General features: G+C 48.3%; 1 protein-coding gene across 1 annotated transcript in view; it reads left to right on the top strand.

The window, feature by feature from the left end:
• Positions 1-21,053, top strand: part of LOC147886459 (ABC transporter B family member 23, mitochondrial-like) — a 94,216-nt gene that overhangs the window by 40,986 nt on the left and 32,177 nt on the right. The window contains exons 3-4 of the mRNA XM_087395650.1: positions 12,991-13,119; positions 14,540-14,741. Of these exons, the coding sequence (XP_087251776.1) occupies positions 12,991-13,119; positions 14,540-14,741 (331 nt within the window). The remainder of the gene's footprint in view (positions 1-12,990; positions 13,120-14,539; positions 14,742-21,053) is intronic.

Raw genomic sequence — 21,053 nt, 5'->3', positions numbered from 1 at the left:
AGACCACTCTAGGTCGATGCCATCTTTCAAACACTGGCATATCTTTACAAGGTCTGGGTCTTGCCTGGCTAGAGACTATCGAGGTTGGCATTAGAGTCATCCAGACGACTAGCCGACCTTGTACGCACGTATATCCAAATGGTTTGCAAGTTAGGGTATTTAGATGGATCATCTCCCCGCCCTTCCAGTATATCTTGGATGCCTAACCCCTCTAGATACCACGAGATTAGCTCAACTGTATTGTACGGTTGGATCTACTCTAGCTCTATACATCATGGACTTTGGGGGAGAACCGTGGGTTTTTCTCCAAGATCCAATTCTACTAGGTTCACTTCATGAGAGTATCAGAGGATGGAATGATTATCAGACCCCAGTATGTTGAGGATAGAGGGGTTTCGTACGCATTGAGGATTGCCATTCGGACAGATGCAGGTCTCATCCCATCGGTTGAGGATCGAGGTAGGGAGAGCTACAGGCATACCTAGAGAGCAATGGATCTTCAAGCTATGCACATGGAGACGGAGAAGCACTTTCTATGCACATGGCCCCCTCTACTATGAGATTCGATGATGGTACCATTGTCTCTTTCAGCAAGAGTAAGGTTTTGGGCCTCTCTATCGGTTGATTGACTTCTATAAACAGGTTTGTGTTGGCCTCTATTTGATGGAGATGAGATGACATAGACGCTCTATTGTAGCAAATCAAATAGTAGGAGGCGACAGTGCCACAGGAGATAGATTGTGCACAGCAACACATCACTAACTTCTATGCATTTAAGTGCCTTGGGACATAATGGAGTAGAGGAGGAGGAGAAAGCCGACATGAGGGCAGCATCGATCAATGGGAAGTGACAGCATGGACCAGTGGAGCCAGAGACAGAGAGACCACACATGGTGCAGAGTTTGACGAGAGCACACACGATAGAGGTCCAGCCCGAGACGATGTCCTTTGCCACCACGAGAGACCCCTTGATAGACACAATGAGACATCTTTGGAGCTCACCGGAGAGCCACCGTGGCGTCTTGATATATATTTGAAGCACTAGCTTTGAGTGTTTGAGTTTTGGAGATTCAGCAAGGGCCTTAACAAGCCCTTTGCTTCAGCCCACAGTGGCTTATATGGTTAACTTCTTGATTGTACTTTGACTCATAGACCCGCCAGGCCTCCCGAAGATGTTAATACACTTTCAGCATCCCGATACGAAATCCTTGCTTTTTGATACATTGGTGAGACCAGCTGCGATGTATGCAGCTCCTTTCTGGGTAGGAGACCTCGGCGCTGCAGATTGGAGACGAGTAGAGAGGTTACAGATCATCATGTTCTCTCAGCTCATTAGGGCCAAGGCTACAGTTCCGCACGAGATCATGCTAGCAGAGTTTGGAGCTACTCCCCTTGCATTGGATGCAGCGTTTCAGTCGGTCATGTATTTGCACAGGGTTAGGGAGTTTGGAGACTCAGCAGCAGGTAGAGCTCGGTTGCCATGGTTAGCACTTGCATCTTCTATGGAGTTGGCACGATCTGGGGCCCGATACTGCTGGTACTTCAGACTCACTAGGTGGCTCACATCTCTTGGACTAGACATGGATAGACTGCCTCCCTTCCGATACAGCATAGATGCCCCTCATCTCGAGTTGACTCGCCACGAGCTTAGTCAGGTCACGAGAGCAGACTTGCTGCAGCTTCATACGTATCGCACTTGGATTTATCCCACGCAACTTCCGACGAAGATGGCCACATATCGTGACCACTTCCTTCGGATCTCAGAGGATGGATTTGTCATTCCACCAGGCTATACAGGTATCCACATGTCCCACTCACTGAGGATTGCCCTTGGCCAGCTTAGAGTCTCTTCGCATCAGCTCAAGATAGAGGCTGGTAGGATGCGACGCATGGAGGATGGACGGCGACCAGGCCGAGAGACTAGGATCTGCCCTTGTTGCACCATGGGAGAGGTGGAATCAGAGGAGCACTTCATTTGCAGATGCCCGCTATATTATGAGCTCAGAGGTTAGATTCCACTGTCTCTTCACGGATGGTTTTGGACCTCTCTCACGAGTGATGGACTACGAGGATCAGCATTGCCTAGCTCTTTATGTCAGGGAGGCCACTATGCTTCGACGAGACTACCTCAGAGACCATCAGCACAAACCGGAGCGTGATAGAGCCCAGCCTGATAGAGCTCAGGCACACGCTATACCAGAGGACAGAGACTAGGAGGAGCACGAGGAGGTCAGAGCTCACACAAGACACATGCCTCCACCGTGTGGATGTACATATGAGATGGTTTGTAGACGCCACAGGATCTTGTTACATAGGGGACGTACTCGTGGCTTCATCTCCAGACGATCCAGGATGATGGCAGCTTTTCGGAGGAGACTTACTCATGGAGATCTCGCCCCACCAGCCGCTCACCTCACCTTTTCTCAGATTTGTACTCTCATAGTAGGAGGCAGAGTCGATGGACAGGATTTCCAGTATTATTTTGGTTCTCAGACTCCGTGACACCTGGACTTGTATCTTTGCATTGGCATATTGTACTCATCCCCCCATTTTGCACCCAGGGGCGGTTTCCTTGCATCTAGTTTACTTTGTATTTAGGCTCAGATTTGACATTATGTACTTTCACTTGCATTGTATTGCGTAGCACTTAGATGATATTCGACGATGCCTCTTCTTTGTGGCACGTTGATTTTGTGCTATCTTGTATGCAGAGTTCTTGATGTCCCATGGGCTGATTTTGGCCTTTAGTGGACAATAATACACTTTCTTTCTTTCTTTCTTTCTCTCTCTCTCTCTCTCTCTCATTCTCTCATATACCATACTTTAGACATGGCACCTCGCACACACACACCATCTACTTGGATATTCACACTTTGAGCATGAGCTATGTTTCCCTTAACACCATCGTTTCAATCCATAAGACAGGGGATTCCATGACCCCTGTAAGATATAGAGCCTATTGGGGACATCGACTTCACAATCTTATATCTATCGCAAGACTACACCAATCGAGCTCGAATCAACTGCAATTGGCAGTTAATTTTGTGAACAAAATTCCCACATAATAGAAGGAATTGGGTGAGGAGGGAAGAGGGTCAGATGAGGCGGCTGCTGAATTCAATTAGTCAACGCGCTGATTAACCTAAGTTAAATTGCTTAATTAATTGGCTGAAGAGGTGGGTGAGGAAGATAGAGTAGATGATGCGGCTGCGAGTCAGGAAGGGGAGAGAGGGAGGCGGCAGGGGGGGGGAGAGAGAGAGAGAGAGAGAGAGAGAGAGAGAGATAGAGAGAGAAAGAAAGAAAGAAAGTTTATTAAAGTCTTCGGGAGAGTCTATGAGACTAAAGATAACTGATACAATGAGCATAACGGTGGTGGTCTCAAAACGGGCCAACCAACCGTTTCTACAAAAAAAAAGAGGTTATGAAGGACTATGTGTCTAGTCCTGATACAAAAAATATGTGTCTACCTCCGGATGATACAAAGAAGAAGAAGGGGGGGGGCACAAAAAAGTGGGGCAGAGGGGGGAGATACAGTATACATGTACAGGTGGTGATCGTCAGAGACCAATCATAGAGGGGCCATCAAATGGGAAGTCGGAAAAAACCCTGCGATAGATGATTGGCCTCTGACGTCACGCGGCCTAGTCGAGCTCGGTCGTCGAGGGCGGCGGGTGGCCCTGTGGATGAGGGCAACCGTAACCCGAGTGGGGCGGGCCGAGAGCAGAGACGAGATGTCATGGACCTGGATGTGTGAATCTGTCCGCTGACGCAACTGTCGTGACTCTGGCTCTCGCTCACGTCCGCGTCGTCAGCTAGACTGAGAAGAGGTATCATGTGGCTGAAAGAAGTCAGTGATAGGCCGTTGGATATCCTCACGCTGTGTGTGCTGCTCGTGTCGCCGTGCTCGGAGAGAAGTATCTCGGTGGCGGGTCATCTCATGTAAGAAAGCGGCAAGGCATCGCTGATCCAAGAATTGTAGCATGTGTGAGAGGGAGCCGAATCCGTTGCGGAAGAGGCAGTGGTATCGGCCTTGAATGGCATAATAGATAGGACATCTGAAAGCAAAATGCTCCTCCGACTCGATCTCCTGTAAGTCGCAAAGTGGGCAAAGGCGGTCCTCTCATGGGATACCCTCTGCGCGTCCACTCTCGATCCGTAATCGGTGTGATGAGACCCTAAACTGACCGAGGGAGATCCGGAGCGCATGTGGTAGATGAAGTTGTGTGTAACCCGGAGGTGTGATGAAGCCCTCCTGTGAGATCTGGAGGCAGTGTCGGCAGTAGAAGTCGAGCTTCACAGGAAGCTCGGAGTGAAGAAACCATGTCCGCCAGGTGTGGAGCTGGAGCAGATCCGCCCGAATGAGCCGGTTGACCTCCTGGTCAGTGGGGGAGAGAGGAGATGGTGGAGCGTCGAGGCTGTACTGAAAAGGAGGCAACCGGTCTAAGTCGAGGCCCACCAGTCGGGTGAACCAACTGGAAAGACGACTATACCAGCATCGCTGGTCCCCATCAACGGATAAGGCCATAGAGGAGGATAGGGCTAACCAAGGTAGGCGGAGGCGACCGTCAGCGGAGGAGCCAAAATCCCTGACTCTGTGGAGGTAGGTGATAGCCTGAAAAGCCGCATCAAGCTGTAGGGGTGAGGCGTCGAACTCTGCTAGAATGATCTGGTGTGGTACCGATGGTTTGCTACGGATCATCCGAGCAAACATCAGTATCTGCAGGCGCTCAACTCGAGCCCACTCTGTGTTTGAAAGGTCGACTCCCCACCAAGGGCTACCATACATGCCTGCTGGGCGGACCAAAGAATCAAAAAGGAGAGACTTGGTCCGCGGGTCCTGGAAGTGGGAGTGGTAGCACTGTCGCTCCAGCCTGGCAAGAGCGGCGTATCCCCGGCTGATCCTGGCCTGCATGGCCGGGCGCATCGTGAAGATCGGGCCTGAGAAGACAACGCCCAAGTATGTGTAGGAGTCAACTATCTCAATAGGGTCGCCGGCGAAGAGGAACTGCTCTCGGTGCATAGCGGGTCTGGAAGTGTTGAAGATCATCACCTTGGTTTTCCCAAGGTTGACCTTCAAGTCATGTGTATCACAAAAGGCCTGAAGTCCATCCAAGTGTCGCTGAAGACCAGTAGCAGAAGAGGATAGTAGTACTACATCGTCTGCGTATAGGAGAATCTGGATGGCAGTCCCCGCAAGAGAGCAGCGTGCACCTCCGAGTGTCCTGATGGTGGTCTCGAGCTCGTCGATGTAGAGGCCAAATAGAGTCGGTGACAAGGGACATCCTTGTTTGACTCCGATAGTGCTCGTGATCTCTGGGGTCCAGCTGGTGCCAATCCTGACCTGCCCCGTCACCCGCTCATAGAGAGCTACTACTGCCCAGATAATCGCCGAGTCGTAGCCTAACTCCTGCAGAGGTCTGATGAGTCGGGCGCGGGGAACGGTGTCGAATGCCTTGCGAAAATCCACAAAGCAACAATATACTCTCTGTCTCTTGTGTCTGGCCTCCTCAATGATCCCTCTAAGTGTAAAAATGTGATCGTAAGTTGAGTGATCCATCCTGAAGCCGGCCTGTCCGGATGCCCTGAGCCCCTGTATCTCTGCGCGAGCACTGACCTCGCCATCTAACACTGATGCATAGATCTTGGACATAACATGTCCAACCATGATGGTCCTGTAATTCCCTGGATCCATGGGATCTCCTGCTTTGTGGATGGGTGTGATAGTGTTCAGGGTCCAGGCTCTGGGGAACCCGTGACAGACAGCTTCATTGAACAGCGTTGCCAGGATGGGGGCTAGAGTTTTGATGCCGTAGGCAACAAACTCTGTGCATAGGCCCTCATGATCCTTAGCTCGACCGTTATGAAGCTTATGTGCTGCGTGGGTGACTCCCTGGGTTGTGAAGAGGATACAAGAAACGGGGCGGGGGGTGGCTGAGAGGTCGCGGGGGGGGGGGCTGATTAGGGATATCATAGAGTGTGCGTGCGTAGGTGTGCCAGAGGGAAGTGTCTGTGAGGGGGGAGGGGGATCGGCGTTCTAGGAATTTCCTCCAGAAATCCTTGGAGTTGCTACTAAACAGAATGTTCAATAGCGTATCCTCATTCTGGCGCAGGAAGGCTAGCTTCTTGCGACGGACTAGTCGACGATAATCCCTGGTCAGACGTGGGTTGGCCTTAGCGTTTCGCTGGGTTGTGAGTCGGAGTGTGCGGCGTAATGCTTTGCACTCGTCATCATACCATCTGTTGGAAGGGGTAGAGCCAGCGGGTGGAGGGCGGGTGGACCGGGCAGTGGAAGGAAAGATGTGGCGGGCTGCATTGTGAAGGGAGTGGGTGATAAGGGTGGCTCGGTGATTTAGAGAGGGTATGGTGCCTATGTGTCTGAGGAGGGAGGCTAGGTGGGCTGAGTAATCAGGTGAGAGGTTATGATCGAAGTGTATATCATGATAGGTAGTATAGTGCGGGGTGTGGCTGGGAGGGGCTCGGGACGCAAGTATATGAAAGAAAAGGTAAGTGTGATTGGCTCCTGGGGGTAAGGGTGCAGTGCGGAAGTCAGTGATCTGTGGGGCTAAAGTAGGAGATCCCAGAATATAGTCGACGACACTGGCTCCTCCGCCATGTGGGAAACATGTGAAACCAGAGGAGGCAGGCCACCGATCTAGTCCATTGTAGATGACCAGATCATGTATATGTCCAAGGTCCAAAAGAGCCTGCCCATACCCAGTAACGGGAGCGCGACTGTCAGCCGAGGAGCGAGGGAAGCCCGAGTCCTCTGTGTCCATCTCAGGTAATAGGACCGGATCCGAGTGGAAATCCAGGAGTGATGTCTGACGTGCACCTGCCCTTGCGTTGAAATCCCCAACTAGGAGGACCTCTCCACGTCTGGAGAACCCCACAATGTCTAAGTAGAGATCTAGATAGGGGGATACCCCCGTGTCCTCGCGAAGTATCCGTGCGAAATGTGACGTCTCAGGAGGAAAATAGCAGACTGCAATAAAGAGGTCGCGTGTGGAGAGGCGTCGGAATCGGAGCCATAGGTAACGGGCATGGGCATCCCGTCTAACCACGGATGTCAAGCTCGTGAGCGCTGAGCGAAGGAGTACTGCAACTCCGCCTGACCCTCGGACCCCCCCAGTATATCTGGTCTCCTCACGGAATACTGACTCCCAGGTATAGCCACTGACCAAGGGGAGAGGGCGCTCGGGGCTCTCATGTGTCTCTGTATAGAAAGCGATGTCGCGTCCAGTGTATGACTCTGAGAAGTTCCCAGGGTCAGACCAGAGGGTACCATTACAGTTCCATACGGTGCATGCCAAGGGTACTATGTGCTGAGTCTGAGTCTCATAGACAATGTCTCCCTATGTGGGGGGGGAGTCTGCTACCATGTCTGGAGTACCTGGTGGGGCTCGGCGGCGGGGGCCAACTAACAGGCGGCCATCTCGGACGACAGCCCACTTCCCCTCCTGACGGGCTACATCTCGCTGCTGAAGCAGGGTGCGCCGCTCTTCCACCTGCATAGGTGTGAGATCCTCATCCATGAAGATAGTAGGGTGGTCCCGTAGTGTAGCACGCTGCCTGAGTGCTGCAAGTCGAGCCTAAGTATCCTTGAATCGGATGATGAGTGGCTGTGGGCGCGTGGGATCCCGTCCTGTGCGCCATGCATGCTCGATCCCATGCTTGACGAGGCCGAGGGTAGAGGTCACAAAAGCAGTCGCGTCTGCTAAGGGGGTGAGTGAATCTGCGCGGGGGTACCCCGTACTCGGATGTTGAGAGCCTTACTGGCCCTCTGTTCCTGCTCGGCGATGGTGGCTGAGACTGCTGCTTTGGGTGCCCGTCTCGCAACGTCCACCCATCTGGTAGTCTCCGCAATAGCAGTCTGGATAGTAGCGATCCGCTCCTCTACCTCTGGTGTAATGCGCGGGGCCGCTGTGACTGTAGCAGTGAGAGAGACAACCTCCTGACGGAGGTGAGTGATCTCCTGGCGCATGCTCTGAATAAGCTAGTCTTGTGCTACGGTGTGATCCCGTAGTCGATGTAGCTCCGCAAAGATGTAATCTATCGTCTCAAGTGGGACCCGGGGGGGTGCGAACTGGGACATGGCATATAGCTGTGGAGGCGTGGGCGATAGGCTAGCTGTATATGGCAGAGGAGTGGAGAAAGGCTGCTGGGTGAGGGGAAGGGGGGACATAAGAGTGGTGGAGACAGAAGGAAGCTGTGTGGGGGGTGAGGGACTGTGACCCTCTCTTGTGGGGGGCAGGCTGAGTGGTACAGTGGTGGGGGGGGGCAGTGATTGGAGTAGAGATGATGGCTACGGGAGAAAGAACTGCATTGGTGTCCATTGCACCCGATGTTTTCAGGGCTGGTTGGCTGTCAATTGCTAATCCACTCCTGGAGATGCGCTTTGTGATCTCTCCCACGATTGGCTTCGGAGACTGTTTGGGTTTGTGGGCCATTGTAGGACTTGTTCAAGTGTACGATTTCTAGGGGAGGCAGATCTTGTGCAGCATTGTTGTAGGGGTGCGCAGGCCTGCGCAAGGCCAGTGGCAAGCCAAGGCTTGCAGCAGACAAGGGCCCTCAGACCACGGGAAGGCTGCGGGAGGGTGTGGGGCAGAGGCTACGGGAGGGGGGGGTGGTGCAAAGGCTGTGGGAGGGGGGGGAGTAGAGTGGAGCTACGGGAGGAGGGGGGCAGAGTGGAGCTACGGGAGGGGGGCAGAGTAGAGCTACACGAGAGGGGGGGGGACTGAGCGACGAGGGAGGGGGCGAGCGACGAGGGAGGGGGAGGCGGAGCGACGAGGGGGCAGCCAGAGGGGCAGCGGGGGGGGGCGTCGAGGGGCAGCGAGAGGGGCAAAGGGGGCGTCGAGGGGCAGCGACAGGGGCAGCAGGGGGGGCGTCGAGGGCAGGGGGGGCGAGAGGGGCAGCGGGGGGCGTCGAGGGCTGCGAGAGGAGCAGCGGGGGGGGCGTCGAGGGGCAGCAAGAGGGCAGCGGGGGGGGCATCGAGGGCAGCGAGAGGGGCAGCGGGGGGGGCGTCGAGGGCAGCGGGGGGGGCGAGAGGGGCAGCGGGGGGGGCGTCGAGGGCCGCGAGAGGGGCAGCGGGGGGGGCGTCGAGGGGCAGCGAGGGGGGGGCGTCGAGGGCGGCGAGAAGGGCAGCGGGGGGGGCGTCGAGGGGCAGCGGCGAGAGGGCAGCGGGGGGGGCGTCGAGGGCAGCGGGGGGGGCAAGAGCAATGAGAGGCTGAGCGATGGAGCGGAGAGAGAGAGAGAGAGAATTTTGACCTGCACAATCACTAGAGTCTCTTCAGATGTCTTTTCCTCTAGCTCCTTTTCAAGTTCTTTTAACTTTTCTCTTAGCTCCTTGGTCTCAAAATCACTCCTATCACCACTGGCTCTGGAAACTTTTCTCTCAAGGCATTGGATCTGGAACCCATACAAACCACTGTGGGCTGAAGCAAAGGGCTCACTAAGGCCCTTGCTGAGTACTAAGTGCTAAAATGCTAAAATGCAAATGTGCAAAAAGCTAGTACAAAATATAGTAGGAAAAAATAGTAGTCAACTCCTAAGAACCAGAGCTCCAAGTACATGTGGAGGCTCTATATAACCCGGCTCCCTAGTGTTTTGCTGCATACTCGTCCCATTGTTCAGACACCGTCATGTGCTATCCCCTTCTCCTGCACCTCGTACTTCTCTTTCTGCCTTCTCTCGAATGATCACCTTGCCATCTCTGTAAACTTCCCTCTTGGCTTGTAGCCATCACCCGCACCATTCCTTCCCTTCTATACTCGTGCTGTAGGAGTGTGAGGTCTTCGTCTAGATAGATCTTGGTCCCCTTTAGTGTTTCCCGTGTACTCATGAGGGTGGATCTATCTATAGCTGTCCGTAATTTTACAACGAAGGGCCTCATGGGTGCATCTGCTTTACCCACTCTCCAAACTGATTCACAAGTGAGGTTGATTTCCATCTTGTCAAAGAGGGTTTTGGCATCTGACATGGAGCTATCACCTACAAGTAGACCTCTGACCAGCACATTCAAAGTCTTGCTTCCCCGTCATTTTTCTTCTTCAAGTGTTTCAGAGATGAGCTCCCTTTTCTTTGGTGTTGTGTCTTTCTTTAGAGCATCTTTCCATGCAAGCATATATGCCTTCCCCTTCGTGATTTGTTGTATGAACTCAGCATGTTTCCCTTGTACTGTTGTTTGCAAAGCTGCCATTTCCTTTTTCAGCTGTTCATTTTTTTATTTCAGCACATCAATGATCTTGCATCCTTCCTCTGACACCCCCTTTGCATTTTTGAGTTGGTGCATTTGTTCTTTAATGGTGCTCGCTTAACGGTGGCTGAAACTCCCCTTCCTCCCAGTGTGCACTTGCCTTCGGTTTGTCATTCTCATCTTTAAGGGCAGCCACCTGGGCTTCTAATATCTCAATTTGAGAGGCCAAATGACTGGTTTTTTCACCTAGAGCACAATTCATGTCCTGACATTTACTTTTTTCACATGTCCATTTGGTTTGCATCTCCTCTTGCCATTTTGTCATTTCATCTTGCATTTGGGCTCGGAGGTTTGAGAGCTCGTCTCCTCTGGTCTCTCTCAGCTTCTTGCGTAGGCATTCAATTTCAATGTCTTGTATCTTGCAGACTTCCATGAGTGTTGATATGCAAGCCTTGACACTCTAGTCTTCTATCTTCTCGGCCTTCGTCCAAATGTGGCTATACTTCCGGTCTTTCTCCCCTCTTGTTTTCTGATCGGGTGAGCTCTCTTTTGTCCCCATATTGGCAGCATTTCTTTATCCTATAATCTTCTTGGAGTGTGTTTTTTTGTAGGTACAGATTTTGTGCAGATTGTGCGAGTTGAGGAGGGGGGCCTTGAGGTCTTGAGGGGCTGGCCACCAAGGTCAGCCTCGAAGACTAGCAGCTTGAGGCTGCCTCACAAGCAGCGCACAGCTGCTAGGGGCCAAGTGGCTCCTGATGGCGTTGGTGGCGCAACTGAGCAGCAGCTGTGGGGCTGCTTGGGGGCCTCGGGGCTCACACAGGTGTCCCCGCTACCCCGGCAGCAGGCGTCACATAGGGAGGTGGGGCTGAGAGGCCCCTGCGATGGCTGGAGGGCTTCCGTGATGCCCTTGACCGCTTGGAGAGGCAGTCAAGGCTCCCGTGACAGCAAGGGGTGGAGGCACACGCTGCAAGGGTGGGCTGGAGAGGCAGAGGCTCCCGCAACAGCAAGGGGTGGAGGCGCATGCAGCAAGGGTGGTGCGAGGGTGGGCAGGGAGCAGCGAACCAGACGGGTGGAGGCGACGAGCAAGGCGGGTGGAGGCAGAGAGCAAGGCGGGTGGAGGCGGAGAGCAAAGGTGGCGGGTGTGAGCAGCTAGCTAGCGTGGAGGGGAGCATGGCGGGGAGCAGCAGAGGCAGCAACAGCTGCATGGCGGGGAGAGAGCGACGAGCATGGCGGGATGAGAGTGAGCATGGCAGAGAGAGTGAGAGAGAGAGAGAGAGAGACGTAGTGCTAAGAGGCAGAGAGACAACGCATATATAGAGGGAGAGAACGAGCCTGAGAACCTTCGAGAGGGATCTTCAAATTCAGCCCAAAAGCTTAGGTTAATTGTGTAGCCGCTCCCGCTGCTAATACAAATTGATGGATAAAAGTCATCTTGGGGGCCTATTGATTTGGCATATCATGTCCAAGATTTGTGCTTCGGTGACAATCTCCATTGGTTGCCCATCAAAGGTGAACTACTCTCAGTGTGTTGCTTTTTGGGATGGGTTAAAGATCTTAACCTTTGTTTTCCCAGGTTGACATTCAAATCATGTGTCTCACGAGTGCATGCAAATGTCGTTGGACACCCTCTACAAAAGAGGAAAGGAAGACCACATCATCTATACATAGGAGAATTGTGCCCATCAAAGGTCTTAGTGTGCTGCTTTGGGATGCGTTTTAGACAATAACCTTGGTTTTGCAAGGTTGACCTTCAAATCATGTGTCTCATAAGAAGTTTGGAGTGCGTTCAAATGTCAATGGAGACCCTCTGCAAAAGAGGAGAGTAAGACTACATCATTTATACATAGTGGAGGGTCTCAAGAGAACTTTAATATAATCATAACATATCATATCCTCTCTCTCTCTCTCTCTCTCTCTCTCTCTCTCTCTCTCTTCTCTTTCCCCTCCCCCTCCCCCTCTTCCTCACTCTCCGTACCTTCCTTTCTGCCACTCTATCCCCCTTCTCACGTTCCAGGTCTTCTGTTCTTTACAGGCTGCCACTTCTCAAGCCAAACCATGAACCATGAATGAGAGCCAAAAATGCTATGGATTGAGTATTTGTAAGATGGAACCATGAGAAACCTGCAAGAAACAAAGAGAAAGGATGGCAGTGGCCACATCCAAAGGACTTGCAGTGGCAGCCAGCAAAAAGCAACGAGCTGCAGCAAAGCAAGAGGAGTTGTCAGAGTGCAAGGAGAGGTTCGCTATGGCATGGATTAAAGGGATCAAATTACCACACCAAACAAGCTGCGGAGTGCCAAAATCTGCCAGGATGTCTTTGGGACCCAATTCACTGTGGCAAGAAATCATAATGTCAAAAGAGCCAAGTGTCAACTGCATAGCCATTGGGGAGGAGTGGTGCCCCCCTGGTACCTCTGTCCTTTTTAGCTAAAAAAAGTGATGAAGCAAGGGCAAGATTGCATTAGTGCAACAAGCAGGGTCTTTCTGTTGTTTTCTGACTTAACCACTATAATTTGCATTCCATGGAGTTTTGCTAGATCTTAAGTCATTCCTCTTGTGAGTCGTGGATTAATATTGTGGGTCCTAAATTCTTAGGCTCTTACAAGTCTTCATTTTGACAGAGTGTGTGAAGATGTGAAAGCAGATTATGCCTTGCTAACAATGGATCCGTTCATAGTTTGCTTTAATTTTCCTTCTTTAGCTTTCAGCGGAAAATTGATCTTCATGAAATTGTGCTCAAGGTGCTATTCAAAATATAGCTCATGTAGTTTGTGATCAATTGATTCTGGAATGTGCAGGCAGCTGGACTTGGAGGACCGCTTTTGTTGAAATGGGCAATGGACAGGTTGCAAGCTATACCAAACTATTTGCAAGAACCATCACGAAACTTGATAATTGGAGCACTTGTTCTTTCGGCTCTCAGCAAAGTATGTTATATCGTCTGAAAGTTGTATCTTGTTTTCTTTAGTTTTGTCCCCCCCCTTTCCCCCGCTGCCCACAAAAGAGAAAAGAATATTCTCATATATGCAAAGAAAGAGCAGGTTCCAGCAACCAGGTATCTCAGGAGCAGGTTCCAACAACCAGCATGGTGGGCTATACACCAAACAAATTCCTCGATTGTAAAATCGTAAAAGATATCTGCAAGCCAGGCCTTGCAAACTGCTCACGACACTCAATGGTTTTCCTGGAACCCTTTGTACCGTGCTCCCATATCGCTTGCAAAGTATCAATGATGTCCAGCCAGATCTTGATGAGATCACTAGGCTACAACATGCTACCCATATGTTCCAGGCCGTGATGCTGGCAACAGTCTCCCAGACACTATCCTACAAATAGCTGAATGGGCACTACCTAGACAATGGATGGCCTTGTGTATCTCATGGTGTGCGATTGTCTTCCCACCCACCAAATAAGGAGGGGATACCATTTTGATGTGCAGTGTGTTACCCGTCTGTGAGCCAGGTTACAACCCCTCAAGTGAAAAAGTCAGATATGACTCAACCCACCAAATCCTCTATGCTGATGGGTAGGTCCATAAGGTGTGAGAGATCATCTCTTGACCCCCCTTGTTGTATAGCAATGACAAGATCCATCCCCCTCATCTGCTCCAGCCATAAGCCGATGGGGAAGCCTCCATTTGCCACCGGTTAGAAGAAGTATAAAGTCCTCCCAATTACCAAATTTGGGTGCAAGGAGAATATTGATCACAACAACTATTAAATGGCATCACAAACTGAGGGTTTGCGACCTTATACACTATGCAGCCTTGATAGTTCACAGCAACCCTGCGGTAGATGTTTTTTTATGATGTGGGATTTTGATATAAGTTTCTTGTCACGGAGTATGGCATAAAATCTATCTATTCTCCCCCTCAGTGGCCCTTGTTGTATTTTGCTAAGTGCTGTCACCCACAGTTGTCGACCCTTATTCCTAATGAGGTTTTTTGTTTGGGTCTCTAACCAGCAGGTTCCCCATGTTTTTATTTTGAAACATAATATCAGAAAATAGATATCTATATTTCTTGTGCGTTCGGGCTACTCAAAGCAATTTTTTGGGGTTTTTATAATCTGACGCTTACATTCCATGTACAAAGTTTCACAAGGGCCCATTCAAATTTATGAGAGATTTGCATTAAATTATGCCAGTTCATCTGGGAGCTCACAGTGTCAATTGGACAGAAAAAGGAGGGAATACTATAGTATCCTGCTCTGGATTTTATTGCTTTTCTTGTGCTGTTGCAATATAGAGGCTTTATAAGGTGGTATTTGGGCCATGGTCAATAACTTGAATTTTTTGCAGATGGATCTGTTAGGCAAGTTAATAACATCATGTGTCCCTTGCTGGCAGGCAATCAGTGCAGGCTTGAATGAGTTGAGATATGTAGTCTTTGCACCTTTGGGTCATGCTACTGGCAGGCGGGTGGCAGTACATCTTCTTGAGCATATTCTTGGCCTTGACCTTGCATTTCATCTTGAACGGCGCACTGGTGTGCTTTCACGTATAATGGATCGTGCACAGCGTTCGGTTGTTCACATTTTCCGAGCTGTGGGTACGTCTGAATCTTTGATTCTTATTATAATTCTATGTCTTGGCATTTCCTTGAAAACACACCACTGCTTTATCTCATTATTATTTCCTTATCGTTCTTGGACATTAAAGCTATCTTTTACACCTTTGGATGCACAAGCTACTGGCAAAAATGTACTAGCCCATCGTCACAGGTTTTATAAGATCCCATGTCATGAAACGGCAGTCCTTTCCATCTTTTAGAGAGGCCCTGATACTGATAATATTAAGAATCAGGTTAACAGGAGACAAGAAACAGCCATGTTGTCTTGCTGAGATGGCGTTTCTGTTGAGTTGCATAGAGCAGTATAGACAAAGCAAAATTAACTGCATAAAAGATGGTGAAGTCTTCTCTTGCACACTATCCTTCCTGCAGCGCACACTATCCTTTCTGCTGCAGGAAGAGCAAAAATTACTCATAAAATTTAAATAGAAGAATGACCAACTTGGGCTGTTGTGTTGTTATCCGATTGATTCGTGGAGATCAAGATCGCATAGAGTTTTTTAGCTTCTAGTCTGCAGAAAGCAGTTGTAGTGTCCCTGCCTCATGCACAGAATGACTGTTCACTACAACAAACGCCTTGTGAGGAGCCTCTTCTGTCATTAGAACCTCAAAGATAGTGGTTCACTGCTTCATACGTAAGCACCCAACCATCTGCATACACCATGTCTACAAGATCTGTCAAACCACATTTTTCTCAAGTAAGCGCCATGCATGGGTATTTGAGTGATGAATTCAATTACCATATCATTGTAAATTCCTGTCTAAGAGTCTATAAAGCTCTCTTGCAGTCTTTATAAAATGTCATATTGATATTACCAAGCTCATGAATGTATCAAATATTTGAAGTATATAGTCTAGTGGACAAAGCATAAAGTTCCATTCATGACTTTACTCCCTTGGATAGATAATGCAACAATTGTCAAAGCTGAATGGCAGCCTAGGAGAGGTCACAGGTGTGACGGAAGGGAAAAGGCAGAAGCAATGGGCATATGTTTAAGATGATGTAAAGAATCTGTAAGGAGTAAAATAATGGATTTCTATCGCTCCCTCTCTATCTCTCTCTCTCTCTCTCTCTCATTTTGTATTGCAATATTAAGAGCAAGTCGGAAATGAACAGAAGATATGCAAACAGAGCCATGCATATTTGCTCATTGCCATGTGGAGTTCAAGGAATCTTTGAAATGAAATTTATAGCAATGGATTCTCAAGGAGAAGATGGATGCGGAACTGATTGAAGTCCTGCAGGCTTGTCTAGTATAAAGTAACTTTGTGACATATCATGCATTCTTCTACAAAGCGATGAATTCTTGGCAAAGTGTGGGCCATAAGAAATGTTGTTCAAGGGCAGCAAGAGTTGCCCAAAATATGGAGGCTCCTGACTTTCCTTGATACTCCAGATCGAATAGGCATAGTGGCGTAAACGGTTATCCATTAGTAGATATCCATCACAAATAGAGTAACTTTCCTTCATAGCAGTGAGGTCATCATGTGAACCACAAGTATTTGATGCATTTGTGATCTTCTGGATAAGGCATCTGCAACAATATTATTCTTCCATGGAGTACTCTGAAAATGGATCATGGCTAGGAAATGATTCCAGTTTATATGTTTTTCCCAGATTTTATTCTGGGTTAGAAAATACTTTAGGGCTTAAGGTTTGATGATCATTTTTGACAACAAGCTTATTCCCTATTAGGTAATGGCTCTAGATCTTAAGAGCTCACACTACTACTATCATTTCTTTTTCATATATATCATATTTAAGCTCAGGCTCCTTTAGTATACATCTTTATAGGTGATGGGATGGCCTTCCTGAGTAGCCACAGCTCCAACACTTTGATAGCTGGCATCAACTACAAATGACTTTGGGAGATTTGGCATCTATTGGATTGGCCTTTTTATCATGGCTTCTTTAAGTTAGCAAAAGCTCTCTATTCTTTCCACATCCATTGAAACTTGATCATCTTCTTGGTGAGGTCATGTAGCGAAGAGACAATTCAAGCAAGATGCGTGATGCAGCATCGATAATAACAGCATGATCCAAGAAAAGATTGTACATGATGCACATCCTTAAAGTTTAGGCTATTCTTGGATACCCTTTACCTTACGAGATTCATCTGTACTTACCTTGAGTGATGATATGACCGAAATATTTAATCTCTGACTTGAAAAGCTCACTCTTGTTTCCATTCATATACAATTTATGTTCCCTCAGAGTTTGAAGAAAAATCTCTAGATGGTGCTAATTCCCAGCTAGATTAGAACTGAATATTAGGATATCATCAAAGAAAGCATCCACAAATTATCGATGTCGATGAAAATTCCTTTCCATCATTTGGTTGAATGTGTCTGGGTCATTGGTAAGATAAAAAAGTATCCGAGTGAGTGGGCTGCCAGTATTCAAAGGCAAGGGTGGTGAGGTGTAAAAGCAAATGGCGCATCATTGCAGCCCATGGCTGTGAGAACCCTGCATGAATTGCAGCATCATTTTCTCTTTTTGAGCAAGAATGTGCACATGAATGTTAAGAATATTCAGACCCCCATGCATCTTTGGCGAACAGAGATGCTGCACCGAAAGCAATCTCAAAAATTTTTTGCCACGTTTGGAGCGTCAGAAGGTTTCCATAACTTTAGACATGAAAGATGTAAGATCTCCCTTGCTGAACATAATCAAAAGCAAATAGAACTGAATATATGCCATCAACATAGATTGAACAATGTGTAGTCTGACATGCAATGGCCGAGTTGCTAACTTCGAGTATTCAAGCTTTTTCTTCAGCTTTGCAAGTATTCAGTCAGGCTATTGGCGATGTGTAATCATCCAACCTAAAGGGTAGCCAAGATGGCGAACCAGCTGAGTGGGTTGGACAATTTCCCTCGGTTGTAAAAGGGAATGCCAGTCTTTGGAATGCAAAGGCAACAACTTTGATTTCTGAAATTGGCATGATGACCAGCGGCCATACCATATAAAGATAGAGCATGCATCAGTGAGGATAGATCCCGCTCAGTATTCCAAGGAGTAAAAAATGAATCATCAGCATACGCCTGAGTAATCATAGTGTTGCTTCCGGGAATCTCTAACCCATGTAGCATGTCTGTCGCCACTAGATGATCCATGTCTTGAAGCATGGGATGCATGGCAATGCCATATAGAAGTGCACTAAGTGGACAGCCGTGACGAACCGAACAACGAACAGTCCATGCTTCAGAAATATCCCCAGATAGTATGCAGGCAGCTTTAATGTCATTGTAGAGCCAATAAATAACATGCTGCAATTTTTGGCCAAAACCCAATACATGCATAATCTGCGATATAAAATCCCATTGGATTGTGTCAAATGCCTTAGCAATGTCAACCCGCAGTAATAGAACATCATTCTCTGTGTATTTGGCATATTCTATTCCAACATAAGCATTTGCAATATTATCTATGATATGCCTGCGAGGAACAAACCCATATTGTGCGGGATGAAGGACATTATACAAATACCCTTTGATATGATCAACCACCATTTTAGTGATGATCTTGTAAATAACATGCATGAGAGTGATAGGCCTCCAATCGGCCAAGGATTTTTCCAAGAATCCGGCATGTGTTGATTTTCCCAAGCAGAATTGATTATACATAGCAAAGTTGATTTAAGGATAACCTAGTATGTAGCTTGGCAAACATGGCTGCAATTCCTTCCAAAGATCAGCTCAAACTGAGCTGAAGCAATAATTGAGACCGATGATGTCTTTTAGAGGCCAACATATGAGTACAACTAGATGTATTATCTCCTTGTTACACACACACACATGCGCGCGCATAGGAAATGGAGTCAATTTGAGTGACTTTTAGTGTATTCTAGAGTAGTACTATACTACTTTATATCATAGAGTGCCACGTGTCACTATGGGACTTATCCCATATGCATTTGACACTTAGAGTGTGTGTGCCTATCCTATAAAGGCATTGTACTTTCTCATGTCAAATCACTCAAGCCTCAAGCCTTTCTTGATGATGTAAGTACTTTACTTTGGTTATACATTTCTTTCTTTCTTTTCCATTATGGTTGTTTAGTCTTGCTTTCATTTTCCATTTTATTCCATTCCATGTCTTGCATCTTCATATGATATCAGAGCTAGACTATCTTCCAAGAGGTTGAGGTAAGAGACTAAGGACATTGAAGCCTCTCTCCCTCATTCCCCTTGGAGGAATGTCTTCTCCAATTCCATCTTGAGCTCAACCTCTCTCTTCCACCTTGAGCCTCATGATTCGAGAGCTTTCAACAAGAGATCGTGCTGGTGCTTCACTTCAGCTTCAGCTCATGCTTCAACTCGTGCTTCAGCCCTCTCAGCTCGCCATTCCGCCCAAGCTTCAGGATTTGCCCATGCTGCTGCTGCACCATACAACAAGGCTGTCCAAACAGCCCGTACCAGCCGTACAATAGTACGGACTATTGTGCCATACAACAGGACTGTTGACTGCCCGTACACCCGCTTCTGATCTGCCCGCTCCTCTTCTCTGCCCGATGCTGTTCTGTCCGCCACCTACAGCTCCATTGTGCCCGCCATCTCTTCCTCTGCCCATTTGTGCCTGCCATCTACTCTTCCTCTCCTACATTTGCTCTTCCTCTTCTAACATTCTATCCATCCCTCTTCTCTCTCCTAGCTGCCAACTTTATGGGTTCGATTTCCACCAACTCTCTCCTTGTGGACAGATTCAAGGGGGACGGATTCCCCACATGGCAAACAAAAGTGTAACTCCTTCTCATGAAGAAGAATGTTTGGGATGCCATTGAAGATGATGAACCACTTGAGGCATTAACGGAGCCTCAAACACGCAAGATTTGGAAGCAACACAATTCGAGGGCCATCGCAATCATCAAGCTTTGCCTAGATGATTCATTGATTCATCACATCGACTTCAAGTCCAAGGCTAAGGAGATTTGGACGCGCCTCGAGAATATATTTGGTAACAAGATCACCAACTCCAAGGTTTTTCTGAAAATGCAATTTTATAAGTTGAAAATGGAAGAGTCTGATACCTTGAGTGCACATATAGCAAAAATTCAATCTTTAGTTCAACAACTCTCTAACTTGAAGTGTTGCCTGGATGACGAGGACAAAATGGATGTCCTCATGACAAGTATGGAAGGGATTTCTCGCTTTGAGAATGCCCTTGAAGTACTTCGCATTGCATTGACTACATTCGAAGATATGGTGTCTCTTCTGCTTGAAAAGGATCGCCGCAACAAAGAATCTCCATCCTACTCATCGGATACTACATAGGCTCTTGCCTCCACCAGCAAATGGAGACCTAGGCCGTCGACTTCACCAGCACGAGGAAAGGCATTGAAGCCATTCAAGTGCACTTATTGCAACAAGCTCGGTCATATGGAGGACAGGTGCTGCCATAAGCTTGCTCAATAACAATCGAAGGATCATGTTAGTTGGGTGGCATCCGCCACTAGTGATGATGCAGACGAAGATGACCAGCCGACACATGATCATGCTCTTACTGTCTATCTCTAGTATCTAGAGGATGATGGAGATCATGATTTTGCTTTCTAAGCATGATATATTTGGGTACTCTACCCTAGGGGTGTTTCCCAAAAATGAATGCAATAAATCATGTGTGTTGAGTCAATAAAGGTACTCTGCCTCGGAGAGTCCTCCTAAAATGATGTATTTCTTGTCTATTTTTGGTGTGTGGCTCCATGTTCCTCATTAGTCTTTGGAGCCAGGAGGGGATGTACTGTGGGAGCCATATGTTTTGGCTTTGATAGGTCTATTTGTTGGTGCATTGGCCTCCTAGACCTCTGAGTTGATCATACATCCATGGATGATGAGCCTTTGAGCCATGCTAGATGAGATTTCTATGTTATGCTCACTAGCCTCTGAGCCATGCTCACTTGCCTCTGAGATTGTGTGGGAGCCATGTCTAGTTCTAGACCAGCATGCACAGTTTTTTATGACCGTCATGTTTTGTTCTTGGTTCCATTCCAGTAGTCCCTCACCTTTCCTCCATGGGGGGGTGTTAGGAAATGGAGTCAATTTGAGTGACTTTTAGTGTGTTCTAGAGTAGTACTGTAAAGACCTCTAGCCTATATAGTATTATGGTGACTAGCATGCGTTTACTTAACGATTTCTTTTGGATTGTTGCAACTATATAAAATGATTTGTCATGTAGAATTAACTGATTTCCAAGCTGGTGTGCATCTACTGAGTGCTTCTTGTGAATGTTTTCTTTGAAGTGCATTTCTTGCCAGCTTGGTAGTGTGGTGCGCGTGTTGATGTAACCTTGAT

The sequence above is a fragment of the Dipteris shenzhenensis genome, chromosome 24, assembly GCF_047967505.1.
Source record: "Dipteris shenzhenensis isolate YYH24624 ecotype China chromosome 24, Dip_SZ_1.0, whole genome shotgun sequence".
In the NCBI taxonomy this organism is placed as follows: Eukaryota; Viridiplantae; Streptophyta; class Polypodiopsida; order Gleicheniales; family Dipteridaceae; genus Dipteris; species Dipteris shenzhenensis.
This window is presented reverse-complemented; position numbering and strand designations above follow the sequence as displayed.